General features: G+C 36.8%; 1 protein-coding gene across 2 annotated transcripts in view; it reads left to right on the top strand.

Annotated features, from left to right (window-relative positions):
- The window catches only part of Spata1 (spermatogenesis associated 1), a 40,575-nt gene that overhangs the window by 9,406 nt on the left and 14,608 nt on the right, over positions 1-16,561 (top strand). The window contains exons 3-10 of one of the 2 annotated variants that reach the window (XM_036189938.1): positions 240-346; positions 1,478-1,595; positions 2,635-2,688; positions 2,779-2,956; positions 6,856-6,949; positions 7,648-7,708; positions 10,096-10,204; positions 10,825-10,950. In XM_036189938.1, coding sequence (XP_036045831.1) covers positions 240-346; positions 1,478-1,595; positions 2,635-2,688; positions 2,779-2,956; positions 6,856-6,949; positions 7,648-7,708; positions 10,096-10,204; positions 10,825-10,950 — 847 coding nt within the window. The remainder of the gene's footprint in view (positions 1-239; positions 347-1,477; positions 1,596-2,634; positions 2,689-2,778; positions 2,957-6,855; positions 6,950-7,647; positions 7,709-10,095; positions 10,205-10,824; positions 10,951-16,561) is intronic. The other variant, XM_036189939.1, reaches the window with a different exon arrangement.

Here is a 16,561-nt window from a genome sequence, read left to right as displayed (position 1 = left end):
GAACCCCCTTTCATTCCTGTTTAAATATCTGGATTCTCTGCCCTAACATCTTTTGCTACTTAAAGCTAGAATGAAGTTTTATCCTGGAGCCTGTTGTACATTGTAATAAACTTTTGTTGAAAGAAAGGAAGGAAGGAAGAAAGGAGGGAGCAAGGGAGGAAAGGAAAGAAGGAAGAAAGGAAATAAATTGATTCTTTTTCTATTTTATAAAAATTTTAACTGATGTTTTTCTTATTCAGTTGGTGGAACTTCATGTTTTTTATGTCCCTGAAGGATCGTGGAACTATAAATTAAATACTATTTCAATAGAAGTTATTAACAAGTTTATTTCTGCTGGATTTATAAGGCAAGTATTTTGTGACCATGAAACAAGTTATGTAAAAAAGAGAAATATGTTTTCTGAAAATTGAAAATCTTCAAGTGAAAAATCTCTTGTCAATTTGATGAATCCATTCCTAGTTCAGTAACTGCTGTTAATAAACAGTACTGTGTAGTGCTGGTGATATGGATCAGGAGGAGAGTGGTGATCGAGGTACCAAGTGATATCACCAGTACTGCAATACATACATAAGCTTTATATCTTAAACATTTTTATAGGAACAGACATCATCTGGGCATAATACTGCTACTGCCCAGAAAACAGTGTAAAACCTGTTTATTACTAAGATTATGTATGAAAATAATTACAAAGATTATATAAAATTCAAAACCAGTTGAACTGTGAACAGTAGTTAAAGCAATATATTGACAAGGTCTTTATAATTGTTTAAAGGAATAAAACTGTAGGGGTGTGTGTGTGTGTGTGTGTGTGTGTGTGTGTGTGTGTGTTCATATTCAAACAGACATGACACTATGTAATCTAGCTCTTTGTTTTTCCCTTGAGGATATCTCACCTCCTCAAATTCCCCATCACTTTTCCAGTCACATTGATTTCCTTTCTGTTCTAAAACACATTATATATAGTCATTATATACAGTTCTGAGCTACTGAGATCACCCAACAACTGAAAGCACATACCACACAGGACTAGCAACATGAGTTCAATTCCTGGAGTCCACATAAAGGTGGACAGGAGAAGCAATGCCACAAAGTTGTCCTCTGATCTCTACACACACAGTGGTGTGCACACCCATACACAAAAATAATATTTTTGGAAAAAAACAGAAATTCCATAACAAAGTTTTGTTTTAATCATAAAACTTGGATATAGATTAGAAAAACAGACATTTCCTTATCAATCCAAAAAGCACTTTTGTAATCCATATTTATTTGTACAGTTTTAAAAGGCAGGTTTTAAATCATTTTTTGTTGAAAAACGTTCACTGGAAACCTGAAGTCCCAGAAAGTATAGGAACATAAGGCATTTAATTATATTTAATACATTAAATTAGTATTTACATTTGTAAGTTAACTGACTAAACCTGCTGATTCATTAATATATTCAAAATCTATGTAAAACAATGTCATGGTATTTCAGAGTATCTCCTCAACTTACTTTACAAGCTTTGAGGGAGCGCCTTGGTGAGTTTCTTGGTGTAGATGCTGTTGCAGAAAAATTTTTATTTCTGAAATGCATTGGAAATAATTTAGCTGTGGTAAGTTTTTTTGCTTTTTTTCCTTCTAAATAAAGTCTACATTATCAAGTTATGTTTCTTAAATGTTTATCAAGTCAGTTCCTTCACCTACTATGAGATAATTTAGGTCAAATTCTAAAATGTTTGTAATATTTTATTTTAAACAAATACTAACATTTTACTGCATATAAAGATAAATATGGAGCCTTCCCTTACGGTGCATTCAGTGTAGTGGTCAAGGTAAATTATGTAACATGAATAAATCAAATGTCATATTTTATCTAGTGAAGAAAAAGATTTTTCTAGCAGTAGAAGAAGGTAGGTAGGGGACATAGAGGAAGAAATGATACTCAGACTTGAATCTTGAAAGATAACATTTGACCTTGAAAAGAATGAAGGGTGAAAAAAGATCCTGATCAAAGAAAAGAGAATGATCAGAGGAGTGGAAAATCAGGCCCCCAAGAAAGAGTGAATGATTGTCTTTTGTTATATCAACTCCCAAAAAGTGGGGAGGAGAGAGTAGAGAACCATTTGTAAAGGACACTCCGAAGGTCTTGAATGCCAGATGAATATTTAATGATTTTTTTCTGAATCCTTGAAGTTTTTTGAGCAAATGCTTAAATCCTTTAATGAAAATTACTTTACCTTCACTGAGAAGTGGGAAGACATTATGGGCCCATATTATAGCCAATTATATTCTCTGAGCAAGTTAATTAGTTCTTTATGCCTCTATATCCCTGTCTATAAATTAGAGGTGATGATGTTCATATCTGTCTCATGAAATTGCAAAGATTAACTGAGCTAATTTATGTACCTCACCCAGAATAGTGCCAGATATACACTGATTCCCATGGAAATGATTACCATAATTATTATTGAGGGACATAGAATTTCCTTGTTTGGTTCAGTGACTAGAAGTAGGATTGGATTCTTTGTTATCTTTGATCTAGCTGTAGTTACTTTTTTATTGATATGCTGTATGTCTTCCATAGAAAAAGCACAGAGAAATAATTGAAAATATTATCAAAGACTTAACTTTTTCTTACGTATTTAAATCTAGGTGAAGGAAAAGCAAGAATCAGAACTGAAACTCAAAGCATTTGCTCCTCCATATGTATGTATTTATTATCTTAAACTTAACTAATTTTAAAACCTAATATGGATTTTGTTGGTTTTGACTTTTTAAAAATTTCCTGTGCTTTAGGCTCTTCAACCAGAATTATATTTGCTTCCTGTAATAGATCACTTAGGAAATGTTTATTCAGCATCGTCAACAGTTACTTTAGATGAACGGCAAAATAATAATGATACTACAGAGATTAATGGAGTAATCCACAGATCAGATAGTGTAACTTTACCAAAGGATGACCCTGGAGATCCAGGTTTGTTGGAAAATACTTGGAAAGACTTTACAAATCAAGAAGAAGGTGATCTCAACTAAAATGGAGAAGGCAAAGAGTTTATTATACATAGTAAATTTGAGCAGCCAAGCCTATATGCAAATGTTGGGCAAATCTAACCTTACAAATAGAGGGAAGATACAAGGAAAGCTGTAGTTCAATTGGAGCTTAAAAATGTAAAGGTGTAAAAGAAAAACAGTAAAATATTCTGTTAAAAATAAAATAAGGGCTAGAGAGGCAGCTCAGAGTGTACTGTGCTAGACTTGCAAATGTAAGGACCCAAATTCAGTACACAGAGCCTGCATTAAGACAAAACACACAAAAGCTGGGCATGATGATATGCACTTGGACACTAGCACTGGGGAGTCAGAAACAGGTAAAGCCTTGGAATTTACTACCTACCTACATTGGCCTACTTGGTTAGCTCCAAGCCAGGGTAAGACCCTATCTCAAAAACACAATTCGGAGCTGGAGAGGTGACTCAGATGTTAAGTGCATTTACTGTTCTTACAGAGGACCTGGGTTTGGTTCCTAGCATCCACATTAGGCTGGTCACAGATGCCTTTAACTGTAGCCCAGAAGATCTGATAGCCTCATGTGGCCTCCATAGGCACCAGGGCTCCTGTTCATACCCACACAAACACACATAATTAAACATAAAATAAACCCTGAAAAGCACACACAAAAGTAGATGCACTTGAAGAAGGACACCTACGGTTAACTTCTGGTTTCCATGTGCACATGTGTACATACACCCGCACACATTGGTGTACCTATACACACACAGTCACTTACATGAAAACACAGTGACAGATAACCAGAATGCTTTAATTAAAATTAAACTTACAGAAACAAAGCTGTTTAGAAAAATGTCAGTTGAACATTTTTATCATATTTCATGGGCTAAGAAGATGTGCAAGGAAAAACAGATATACTACATTTAAGTCAAGTACATCTCCCTCAAACTAACGAAAGTATCCATTACAGCTGCAGGATATTGCTTCCTAAGTATATTTATTGTCATCTCAATGTATTATACACCAGATGATATTTCAAACTTATCAGTTTCTGGAATATTTCTTTCTTTCTTTCTTTCTTTTTTTTGGTTTCCCTGTGTAGCTTTGCACCTTTCCTGGAACTCACTTGGTAGCCCAGGCTGGCCTCGAACTCACAAAGATCCACCTGCCTCTGCCTCCCGAGTGCTGGGATTACAGGCGTGAGCCACCAGCACCCATGGAATATTTCTTGTGTTAATATTTAGTATTAGTTGATGCCAGTAAGATGGATACTCAGTGAGAATCTTTATGTTGGCGTGACTGTGCTTTTCATTCATGGCAATCACCTAACACTAAGCGGGGAGAACTTGAAAACATTCACAGTAAAATCCAGCATTTCTGAGAGCTGCAAGGTGGGTGCCTAATGAAGATGCAGTTACTCTATCAAATTCTGAGTTGTGTCAGATTTCACACTCTACATGAATTATGGTAACTGCACATAACTTTTTAAAACTTTGTGGGGATGTTAAATTACACAAATTTATTTCAAAACTGTGGTTATTTTGTATTTTACATTTATTTATGTGTCTATGTGTGTGGAGGTCAGAGAGCAACTTGTGGCAATGGGGCCTCTCATTCCACCACACTGGATCCAGGGATTTAAATCAAGTCATCAGATTTGATGAGGGCCTTTACCAGCTAACCCATCTTCTAGTCTACAGGTGTGGTTCTTAAATGGGGTTAATTTTTTGGTGCTTTTCTAAAAAACAAAACAAAACCCCTACAATTTAAATGAGATGCTATAATGCATGCTTGTTCTTAAAAGTTCCAGAAACTATAGTGTGTATCAAGAATAAAGATTAATAATGATTATACTACTCAGAAGTAACTTGTCAAAATTTTGATATATATGTTCCAAATATTATTGATAATATAGTTTGAATATGAAATGTTCCTTCATATAATCATGATGTGAATGGAATTTTCAGGATTTAGTTAGTGGGATCTGTTCAAACTTTTAATACCATTGTAGTGTGAGGAGAAAGGATGAGCATGTACTGTGTGAACTTATATTTCTGGAGAGGTAGGTAAGGATTTAAGAACTCTGGACAAGCTAAAGAATTCAGTGGACAGTAGAAACCAACTGGGGTATTTAGAGTGACAGGATTGCATTTCAGTTCTAGGAACACAAGTTAGGTGACAAAAAGGAGAACAGAGTTGGGCACTAAAGGCCTGATCTAGGAAAATGACACAGGTGGGGTTGAAATCAGATTTTAAAGTCAGGGACTTCTAGGACTTGGACGGTGTGCTTCAGCACTAAGCCACTTTAAAGAGGAGGAAATGGTGAAGTCATACTTGCTATGGCAGTGCCAGGACTTGAGTTGGATTTTATTAAAAGCCCATGTTTATAGCACTGGACTAGAGGCATATTGAATTTTCACTAGTGGTCAAAAACGTTATACACATTGTTAGCACTCTGCACTGTCACATGGCATTCCTTCTTAAATTTCTCTTGCCCTTGCCACAAACAACTCACAATTGCATAGACGTTACATGTTGCTCTACTTTGTATTGATGGTACAAATGACAAATATGTGTCTTATACTACTATCAGAATGGATCCACAAATCTACTACTATTGCATTGTCATTTATTTGCTGGGGGTAGGTAAGCACAGTGGTGTTTTACTATTACTTTTAAGCAGCTGTTATATCCAGGTTTTTTTTATTTAACATTAATTAGATCATTTTGAAAATTCCCATTTGCTTGACATTGTCAGTGTCAACTGGGAAATGTGGCTAAATTTAAATTAAAGTGATACAGCTTCAAGTGGAAAAAATGCTTTTATTTGTTTGTTTGTGTGTTCTGGTGTTCTGCCTGCATATATGTCTGTGCACCACATTCAGGCAGTGTCCAAAGAGGGCAGAAGAGGGCGTTGGATGACTTGGGATAAGAATAACAGGTGGTTGTGAGCCACCATGTGAATGCTGGGAATCAAACCCAGATCCTCTGGAAGATTAGTCCATGTTCTTAACAGCTGAGCCATCTCTCTAGCCCCCACAAAATGATTTGGCAAACTTTGTAAAGTGACTTTTAAAATATTAATTTTGCTCTTTTTTAAAATACATTTTAAAATATTGATTTCTAGGGGAAATAATCTACATTATTGGTTAGGCCCATGGATCTTTTGAAAAATTACTATTCTTTAAATTTTTAAAGATGTATTTATTTTTAAATTATTTTCTGTGTATAAATGTATTGCCTGCATGTGTGTCTGTGAACCGTGTGTGTATGCCAGTGTCCCAGAGGCTAGAAAAGGACATCAGATCCCTTGGTGGCTGTAAGCTACTATGTGGATGCTGAGAATTGAACCTGGATGTTCTGGAAGAATAGTCAATGTTCTTTAACTGCTGAGCCATCTGTCCATCCCCAAGAATTGCTACTTAAACAAAGGGCGATTTTTCTAAGTGAAAGTGTATATAAAAGTTTTCTTCTCTTTTCATACTAGCATTTTCTTAAATAGGTTTCTTAGATTTTTTCAAAAGTATCTTTAGACAAAAGGTTTTATGAAGACTGAGTCTGATAAAACCTAACTTATTTTCTCTTTCAAATTCATGTTGCACATAAAAAAATATTGCAGTGGCATATGTGCACATGTACATGTTTGTGTTGTTGGTGAGGGTGGGTGATCGGTTGAGTTCACTAAAGAATCTTTTATTCATATGAACTAACATTTTGCGAAACTCATTCTGGAAAATATGCATTTGTGTTTGCAAAGTTTGTGGCACAAGGTTATATATAACATATACATATTGAAAACAATGCTTACTTGACTATTTTCCTAATATTTGAATTTTATTTGCCATGCATGAACACAAACATCAGCTGAGGAAAGCCAGACTACACAAAATCACCATGGGAATTCCGAGTTGCCAGGATCATTGGAAGAGTCAAATGATTGTTTTGGGAACCTAAAAAGGTAATTAGTACAAATGGTGATTATACATATCCTAATCTTGAGTATAAGGAAAAGAATGTGTTTATACAACAATGTAGATTACAATCTTTTCAAATTAAGCATCAGTTGTATAAGCAAAAGAATTATATTCACAAATAATTATGTTTCTAAAATTTCTAATTATTTTTAACCTTTCTATAGACCCATAGTGATGTCTTATTTTACTACTCACATTAAATAGTTTGTGTTGACTATTAGTAAGTTTGAAAGAAAATATATAGCTCAGTATGATTTTTTTTTTTTTTTTAATAAGAGGTAGAAGCCAGGCGGTGGTGGCGCACACCTGTAATCCCAGCACTCGGGAGGCAGAGGCAGGTGGATCTCTGTGAGTTCGAGGCCAGCCTGGTCTAGAGAGCTAGTCTAGGACAGGCTCCAAAGCTACAGAGAAACCCTGTCTTGTAAAACAAAAAACAAACAAACAAAAAAAGAGGGTTACGCTATGATGCCCCAGGCTGGCCCTGAACTCCTAGGCTCAAGCAATCCTCTGCTTCATCTAGGGAAAAAGTTACAATGATACAAGCCACCCATCTGGCTTTTAGGTTAACTTTAACCATTTTCAAAGTTATATTTGTGTTTGTATAACATCAAAGTAAACATCCATATATGAATATGTAGGTCAAGTTTTAATGTGACTTTCAAATCTGTTATTGTCTTTTAAGTCCATTTCTTTGGAAAGATGGTGATGATGATACAACTATCAATAGACAGCAGGCCAAACAGGTATAACATTAACATTTTTACTTAAATGTAGCATTGCAACGTAATACTAATTTGAGCTACAGATTAAATATCTGCTTTTATTTATGCCATAAATACATTGTTGTAATATCAGTAGTATCACTGATGGTTCAATTTTTCTTTCTGGTTTTGTGAAGAAATAACATGCACAAATAAGTGGGATTGAAATTTTATATACAACAGATTTTTAGACCATTTTCTTAAATGCTTTCACTGTTTTTAAGGTACTCTGACCTTTAATTGGTGTTTTTTTTTTTAGATAACTTGTAATTAAAAATTCTGATAGATGTATTTCATTAACTCTTTAGAACAGATTTTTTGAGTGCATTGAAAGGGTAGGTGTATAGTAGTGGTTCTCAGTTACTAGCAGTGTGGCTTTGGATCAGCTATTTTATGTGGCTAACAACGATCTAAAAGAGCTAATGGACAATATTTATATCACCAGTTTATTCTGAAGGAGTGAAGACATGGAGAAAATTTTGTAAATATCTGCAGCATGAATTAGAATGTTATTAAGATGCTAGCAATACTAGATTTAGTAATAGCTAACTATGAGTATCTATTAGCAGGCACTGTTCTAAGCATTTTACATGTATGGTTCATTTGATTCCCTTTCCCCTGCAAACAACAACAAAACCTTATGAAGTAGATATGATTATACATATTGACTGATGACTTAATTGGATTGAAATATGCCGAGGAGTTAGTAAGGCACATTTTTGAGTGTGTCTGTGATGGTGTTTCCAGAGAGATAAATGGTGAAGATACTAAGTAGAGACACCACTCTCCAACATGCTGGGGTCCTGTACAGAATACAAGGAGAGCACGGAGGAAGTCCACTTGGTAGATGTTCTTGTTCTGGTGCCTGTCGATTATGAAGTAAATAGTTCACTGGACCACGTAGTCATGCTGCGGTCTGTCTGCCTCATCATAGAAACATGTGTAATAGAGAGATCCAGCTATGGACTGAGACCACTAAAACTAGAGCTGAAATAAACCTTCCCTTCCTGCAGTGCTTGTCAAGTACAGGTGTTTTCAGTGGCTGAGCAGTTCTCTTCTATTAACTTAACTCAATGGAACTCTTATCTTGGCCATTAGCCCTCAAGAAATACCTCTTATTTCAAAGCAAACTGTATCTGCACGATAACCATCTCCAGTCCTCTATTTTCAGTTTCTTGCTTTTGGACCCTCTCATTCAAAGTGCTATGATCTACCAAATCTTGCTCTTGGTGGAGTCCTGCCCTTCTAGAGTGGAGCAGAGTTGACATTTCTATGTTGTCTGTATATAGTGCTCTGTAATATAAAGTTTGCATCTGACTTTGCTTCAGTGTGAGCTCCTGGCCACACTATGGGTTTGAGTTCCTATCTCCACACATGCATGTAAATTGTAGGATTCTGTGATCTTAGGCTGTACATATAAATTAGCTACCCTCCTTTTATGATGTTTAGAAGGCTGTATGGAGAAAAATCTAATTTCTGTTATGTAGAAACTTAAAATAAGCTGCAGAAAGAACAAAACAAAATATGAATAAGACTTAATTAATTTAAAAGTAGTAACTAGTATATTAGAGAATTAAAAACCTAGCAGAATATAAAACAATTCAAGTTCTATAAAAGTGATGAGAGAAACATCAACATGGCAAGACTTGAGTTACCTTATCAAGAACAGGTAAAAATATGAAAAGGAAGAAAATTGAGGCAAGAGCTGGCAAGATGGCTCAGCAGGTTAAGTCACTTGACACCAAGCTTTGTGACACTAGGACCCAGTTGATGGAAAGAGAGAACTGAGTCCAGTTGTCCTCTGAACCTCCATAGGCATATACACAAACCAAGTATATAAATACAAATGAGGGAGGAGAAGGAGGAGGAGGAAAAGAAGGGAGGGAGGGAGGAGGGAGGAGAAGGAAAGAAAAGAAGTTAAGGAAATAAAACACAGCAGAGGAGGTCAAGCTTGTAAGAATAATATACAAAACAGTATGCTAACATTTTGAAAATGTGATAGACTCATCAATTTTCTTGGCAAGTACAAGTTAATCAAAATTGACAGGGTAAAAAAAAATCAATAGCCATCTTAAAAACTTTAAGAAGCTATTATATTGAATGACTAAAATCAGAAATCTTGCAAAAAAAATCACATTTAGAAAGATAATGAATTTTTAAAGCCTTTGTCTATACTGTCTTAATAAAATGTCCAAGTCATAGTGAAATGGAGAGACAAGGCCACGAGAAATAATGCATAGCACAAATGCAGAATTGGGAGTGCATTGCCATGTACTAAAAGGCATTGCTGGTGTGCTTTAGCAGACACTGTGGGCAAAATAGAAGAAGTTTCACACTGCGGTTGTGTCCCTTCTCATGCTTGCTTACAGGTGGGTGACAAGGAGTACACCCCCTTACCAGATCTTATTGACTTTCCTTCACTGCCTTCTCAGCGAGGTTCTTCAAGGTTAATTGATTCCTCTTTGTTAAAAATTGAGAGTAAGTATTTGTAACATTGTAAGTATGGATAATTCTGTGTAAGGCAACTTTATGTTAACAAGGAGTTATTGTTTATGGCCAAAAAGTTTCCATTTATGAATTTTTTAAGTCATGAAGGTGGGTGGTGGGAATGGTTATACAACATTGTAAGTAATGCAATGCCACTTAACTGTATACTGAAAATAGTTAATGGCAAATTCTGTTATATATATTCTACTATAAATTATATATTATAAATTATATTAGTTTTATGTTGATTATAGTGTACGTTTAGTCACTAATATTATTTCATTCTCAAATATGCATTTTCTGGTTAAATTTTGTGCCCAAAATAAATTTACCAAAAGTAAGAAAGTAACAAATAGAAGGACAACTTAACCTGACTACCTAGTTTCACACATCTGTGTAAATGCAGAAGAAATATACTATTTTATAAATCCAAGCAAATCAAAAATGTCTCCTCCAGATTCTCCATAGTAGTCAGAGCAGAAAGAAAAACATGTGCTTTGAATAAATGTTATTCTGTTTATACACTTTCAGGTTTGTAACTCTTGTCTTTTGGGATATGAACCATCTTTTAGCTTTTCAGAATTGATGAGTATGGGTTATAATCACTCTAGGAGAGAAGATTATTGAACAAATGAAACAAGTGAAGGAAGAGAGAAAATATCTGGAAAATATTAGAGAAGAACTAATTAAGAAAGTTGAAAAACTATTTGAACAAAATAAATCGAAACGATATCATGGTAAAGTTTATTGCACAGATTTTATACCTATAAAGAAAACTAACCCTAAATTCTACAGAATTGATACTTTCAGTATAAAATACAGTTATAATTAATATTTATTGTTTTACTTGTTACAGCTTAAGTAATACATAATTGAAGTATGTTAATTTAGAAAACAATCATTATTTTCTTTCATACAATAAGTGCTTTGCAAAAGGCTTTGTAAATTAAAACTCAAATATTTTTGCTATCGAACTTCATTTTAAATGAATTCTTTCACTCATTTACTAAGTAAATATTTAAGTGTTTAGCATATTTAGACACTGTCATAAGGGCTGAGGAGATACTAATAGTTATGCACAATTAGGGGAAATAACCAAGTTAAGACTAACTGACACATTGTATTTAGTGCTATTGTGGAGGAATTTCACAATTGTGTGTATAGAAATGTAAAGGAAGAACACTAGCCTGGGTGGAGGAAACCAAGAAAGCCTTCCAGGAGGAGCTGATACCCTAGGACCCAAGCATGTTTCCTGGCCCACGCCTTCTGCCATGCTTTGCCCTCATCATCAACTGACCCTCCTCTCACTTGCTTCTGCTCAGCCACTGGGTTGTTTCCTACAGGTCGGTCAGGATGTGTATCACTTACTCTAGACACTGTCTTTGAGTCTTGGAACTGCCCTAGCTACTTAATTTGAGGATTATGCACCTTGCTGCTTTATTACTATGAATGAATGAGGGAACTTGAAGGGGGGCATTTTCTTGCGATAAAACCAGAAGCAATATGATTAGAGCTCGTAGGAATGAAGGGAAATGTGAGCCAGGATGAAGAAAGTGTTAGATAATGGTTTGAGAAATGGTAAATGATTTTGAGAGACCTTCATTTTGGGTTGCATTTGAGGATTATGAAGAAAAAGCCATATGTGGAATTAAGTTATCTTAGAATTCTTAATTTATAGCAAAATACTAACAATTTCAATCTTAAAAGTGACTGAAGGCCATACACCATTTCATAATCTATGAAGAATGTGCTTAAGAATATTGAATTGTTACCTTGAAGTAGTAATTCAGCCCTGAGTATTGTTGAAAGAGTCAAATTAGCCCAGACTAGTCATGGGGCCTAGATTCTAACACTAAATCAAGTAGTTTTTTGTTTGTTTGTTTGTTTGTTTGTTTTCTTTTTTAAATGGTTTTTCGAGACAGGGTTTCTCTGTGTTGTTATGGTGCCTGTCCTGGATCTCACTCTGTAGACCAGGTTGGCCTCGAACTCACAGAGATCCACCTGGCTCTGCCTCCCGAGTGCTGGGATTAAAGGTGTGCACCACCACCACCTGGCTATATGGAAATTGAGCCACTTTTTACTTCAAAAAGTAACGTACACACACACACACACACACACACACACACACACACACACACACACACACCAGCTATTTAGTGATCCTGCTATGTGCCAAGTATTAATTTAAGTACTTAGGATGCAACAGTGAACAGAATAGACCTGGGCTTATCCATGCTATAAGGAACGTGCTTCCAAATGGTAGGGGACTGATAATAAAGAAGACAATAATCAGCTTTTTAGTGATCAGAATTGTAAAACTAATTTAAAAGATCACAGTTGGGGCTGGAGAGATGGCTTAGCAATAAGAGAAGTGGCTGTTCTAGATGATTCAGGTTCAGTTCTCAACAACTATACAAGAGCTATCAATCACCTGTAATCCAGTTCCAGGGGATCCAATACCACCTCCTGGCTTCTAGGGGCAATGCACACACATGTTGCCCAGACAGGCATGTAGGCAAACAGACACACACATGCATATGCCCAGGCGCAGTTGAGAGTAATGCAGCATGGGGCTTTAGCTAGGGTTCCCAGGAAGGCATTTCTAAACAGAGATACCCAAGTCAAGTTAATTAGGCAGGCATTGTAAAGAAACATCAGTCTGGATAAGAGGAACAGTAAATATCCAGGTGAAGAGATGAGGATGGCCTTGTGTTAGTCAGGCTTGAAAAATAGGCCAGTGTAGCTGGAACATGCTAAATAAAGTGGAACGTAGACAAAAAAGAAAAAAATCAGAAAACCCAAATCAAAGAAATTGGGTTTTATTCTAAGTAAGGTTAGAAGCACTTGGAGGATTTTAAGCTAAGTAGTTACATAATCTTAAAAAAATTTTAGGACCAGTTATGGTGGCACACACCTTTAATCGCAGCACTTGGAAGGCAGAGGCAGGCCGATCTCTGAGTTCAAGTCCAGCCTGGTCTACACAGTGAGTTCTTGGACAGCCAGGGCTACACAGAGAATCCCTATCTCAAAAAACAAAACCCAACCACAACAAAATAAGGCCTTGTAGTAAAGCTGTCATGTGTTTAAGCTCTAGCATTGTAAAAAAAAAAAAAAAAAAAAAAAAGAAAAAATTGAAAAATGAAGATGATAATCACATTGTGTGGAGTATTGTTTACAGGAATAGGGGGATAGCTTTAAAAAGATGCCAGTGCTGCCAACAACTGTAGCGACAGATGAAGCAGTCGGAGATGAGGGGGGACTGTGTAGGCAGTGGCACTAGGAGAAGCTGCTGAGATCGGGTAGCAGGCTTGGAGAGATAGCTAAGTTCTGAGCTGCAGTTTCATACAGATGTGGAACTGTTGTCAAACCACTTTAATGCAGAGATTTTCATTATGTTTTCAGTTCTGTGATCATCTAAAAGAAAGAAACACAAGGGCGTTTTGGTGGTACACCACTATACAGACTTTATATTTAGACTGCCCTAGTACTGAAATAATTGACTTTTCTCAGTAAGGGCCTCAGATTTAGGAATTGCCTGTGTTGGTGACTTCTTTCATGCTGTGACAGAATAGCTGACAGAGCAACCTACAAGAGAAGAAGGATTCGTTTTGACTTGTGTTTAAGAAAGCATAGTGTCAGTTCCCCAGAAGGCATGTGGAGGGACCGAGAGAAGGTTGGTCCAGGCAGGAAGCAGAGAGGTGGATGCTGGCTTTCTTTTTTTCTCCTCTTCCTTTTTATACAGTTGGGATCCCAACCTATGGTGTGTACCACCCACATTCAAGATGGGTCTTCCATCCTCAATTAATCCTCTCTAGACACCTTCAAAGATACATGCAGAAGTGTGTCATAGGTGATTCCAAACCCAGTCACGTTGATGATGAGGATTAACTATGACACTACCTATAGAACGTGAGGGAAATGTTTCGAGTAACTTTGATAAATGATGAATATGGGTCAGCTGATTCAACAAAACAAAGCAATATGGTGGCTACATTAATGAAACAGCCTTACAATTTATCATATCTTTCAAAAATAAAGTAAATATATGTTGATGTGTATGGTGTTTTTAATTTTTAAAAAATACTTTATTTATGTGCATGCACATGCAACTGTGTGAACATATGTGAACACCTCCAGAAACGAGAAGATGGCATCAGATCCCCTGGAGCTAGCTACAGTGGTTATGAGTTTCCTGAAGTGGGTGCTAGCTGCTGGAACACAGGTCCTCTGGAAGAGTAGCACATCTTAACAGCTGAGCCTTCTCTATAGCCTTGGTACTTTTTAATAAGACTTTTCAGAAAATATGCTTTAAGAAAAAATCTGGCTATGGTTCATAGATATATCATTATTTCAGTATATTTCTAAGTGTCTTAGTTACTTTACTATTGCCAGAAAGAGATGCCATGATTAAGGCAACTTATAGAAAAAAGCATTTAATTGGGGGCTTACAGTTTCAGAGGTTAGTCCATGACATCATGGCAGGGAACATGGCAGCAGGCAAGCAGGTATGGTACTGGAGCAGTACCTGAGAACCTGTATTTGATCCACAAACCAAGAGACAGAAAGAAAAAGAAAGACTGAGCCTGGCATGGACTTCTGAAACCTCAAAGTCCACCCCCAATAATACACTTCCTCCAACAAAGTCACACCCTTTCAAAGAGTTCTGCCAACTTTAGACCAAGCATTCAAATATATGAGCCTATAGGGACCATTGTCATTCAAACCACCATGAACATTCGTTGGCCTTCATTAGGCTTGTAGCCATATCATAATACAAAATGAACTTAATCCAACTTTAAAAGTATCTATAATCTTCCACAGTATCAACACTATTTAGAAGTCCAGTGTCTTCTGAGAATCAAGCTCTTCTGAGAATAAGTGTCTTCTAACTGCCTGTAAAATCAAAAAACAAACTACATACTTTCAAAATACAATGACACAATATATTTTACCATCCCAAAAGGAAGGAAAGGGGACATAGTGAGGAAATGCTGGACTAAAGCAAGACTGAAATCCGCCAGGACAAACTCCAGATCCTGTATCTCTGTCTGATATAAAAACCTTAGCTGGCTCTTAGAATCTTCCAGTCCTTCCAGCTTTGCTGACTGTTACAAATTTCTCTCTCTGAGCTGTTTCCACTCCTTGTTTGCAGCTCTCAGCAAGATTCACTTTCATAGCTTCACACAAGCCTCTGAAGGCATCCATACAGTGAGTCCTCTGCCACACACCTGGCCTCAGCAGCTTTCCTTAACCATGGAGGAAGATTTCCACAACCCCTTTATCCCTGTATCCTTAACACCAAAACCAGAACCATGGATGAAGCTGCCAAATTCTTGCTTGGGCCAGAACTTGGCTCCTTCCTTAACTACATCTGCATAAGCGTTCATTTGTAGTTGGTTTTTAGTTTGAGGAAATCCCTTGGGTGTTGTTTTAACTTCAGCACAAAGGCTGCTCCTTAATCTACTGCTACTTCAGCCAGCAATTGTGACTCTGAAGTTACTGGCCTGCTGCTCTGGCAGTGGCCTGGCCACTCAGGCCTCAGCCTCTCAGGAATTCTGTTCCCACAGGCACAGGCTCTGCCTCGGCTGCTAAAGGTAGCTTTAACTATCGTTCTACTTGTAAGTATGACTCAAGATTCAAAGAATGGGGTGAAAACCTGCTAGCTCAGAGAGGTTGAGTAGCAACTAGCTAACCTCTCCTTGCTGGCATTTCCCAAAGAGAGCATTCTAATACTCTGCCAAACAGGAAAAGCCACACCACTCCAGGTCCCTCCCTCCTTCCAGTGTGTCTGTCTCTCGCAGATGCCTCTGATGCTTTATGATTACATTGTCAACTAGCTGCTAACTCAGGCTCCTGACCCAAGATTAATTTTATTTAATTAATGCAAATGCAAATTCAAAGTTCATAGTGTGATCAAATATCCCCCAGTTTCCTTTCGCAGGTTGCAGAGTTAGCTGAAGGCACCCCCCCCTCCCTTTTTTCATTTATAATCCATTCAACGTTAGGCCTGCCTTTAAACTTCTCATTTCCTTGAGCATAGGACTTGGCTCCAGCATTACATTTCCTGTGCTCCTTTCCTCCTCAAACTTAGATTTTGTATTTTTGCCCCACTTGCTTTTTCCATTGTAGATATGGATGAATGGTCACTAATAGCCATGTGACACTGTCAATACTATGTTGTCTTAAAATTTCTGCTGCAGATGATGTTAGTCCAAAACTCTTCACTTTAACCTCAGGGAGATTCTTAGGAGAAAGGCGAAAAGCAGCCACGTTCTTTGCCAAAATATTATAATAATTGTCTCTAAAACCTCTTGAGCCGGGCCTCCATAGTCCACATTGCTCTTATCA

The sequence above is a fragment of the Onychomys torridus genome, chromosome 6 (assembly GCF_903995425.1).
Source record: "Onychomys torridus chromosome 6, mOncTor1.1, whole genome shotgun sequence".
Lineage (NCBI taxonomy): Eukaryota > Metazoa > Chordata > Mammalia > Rodentia > Cricetidae > Onychomys > Onychomys torridus.
This window is presented reverse-complemented; position numbering and strand designations above follow the sequence as displayed.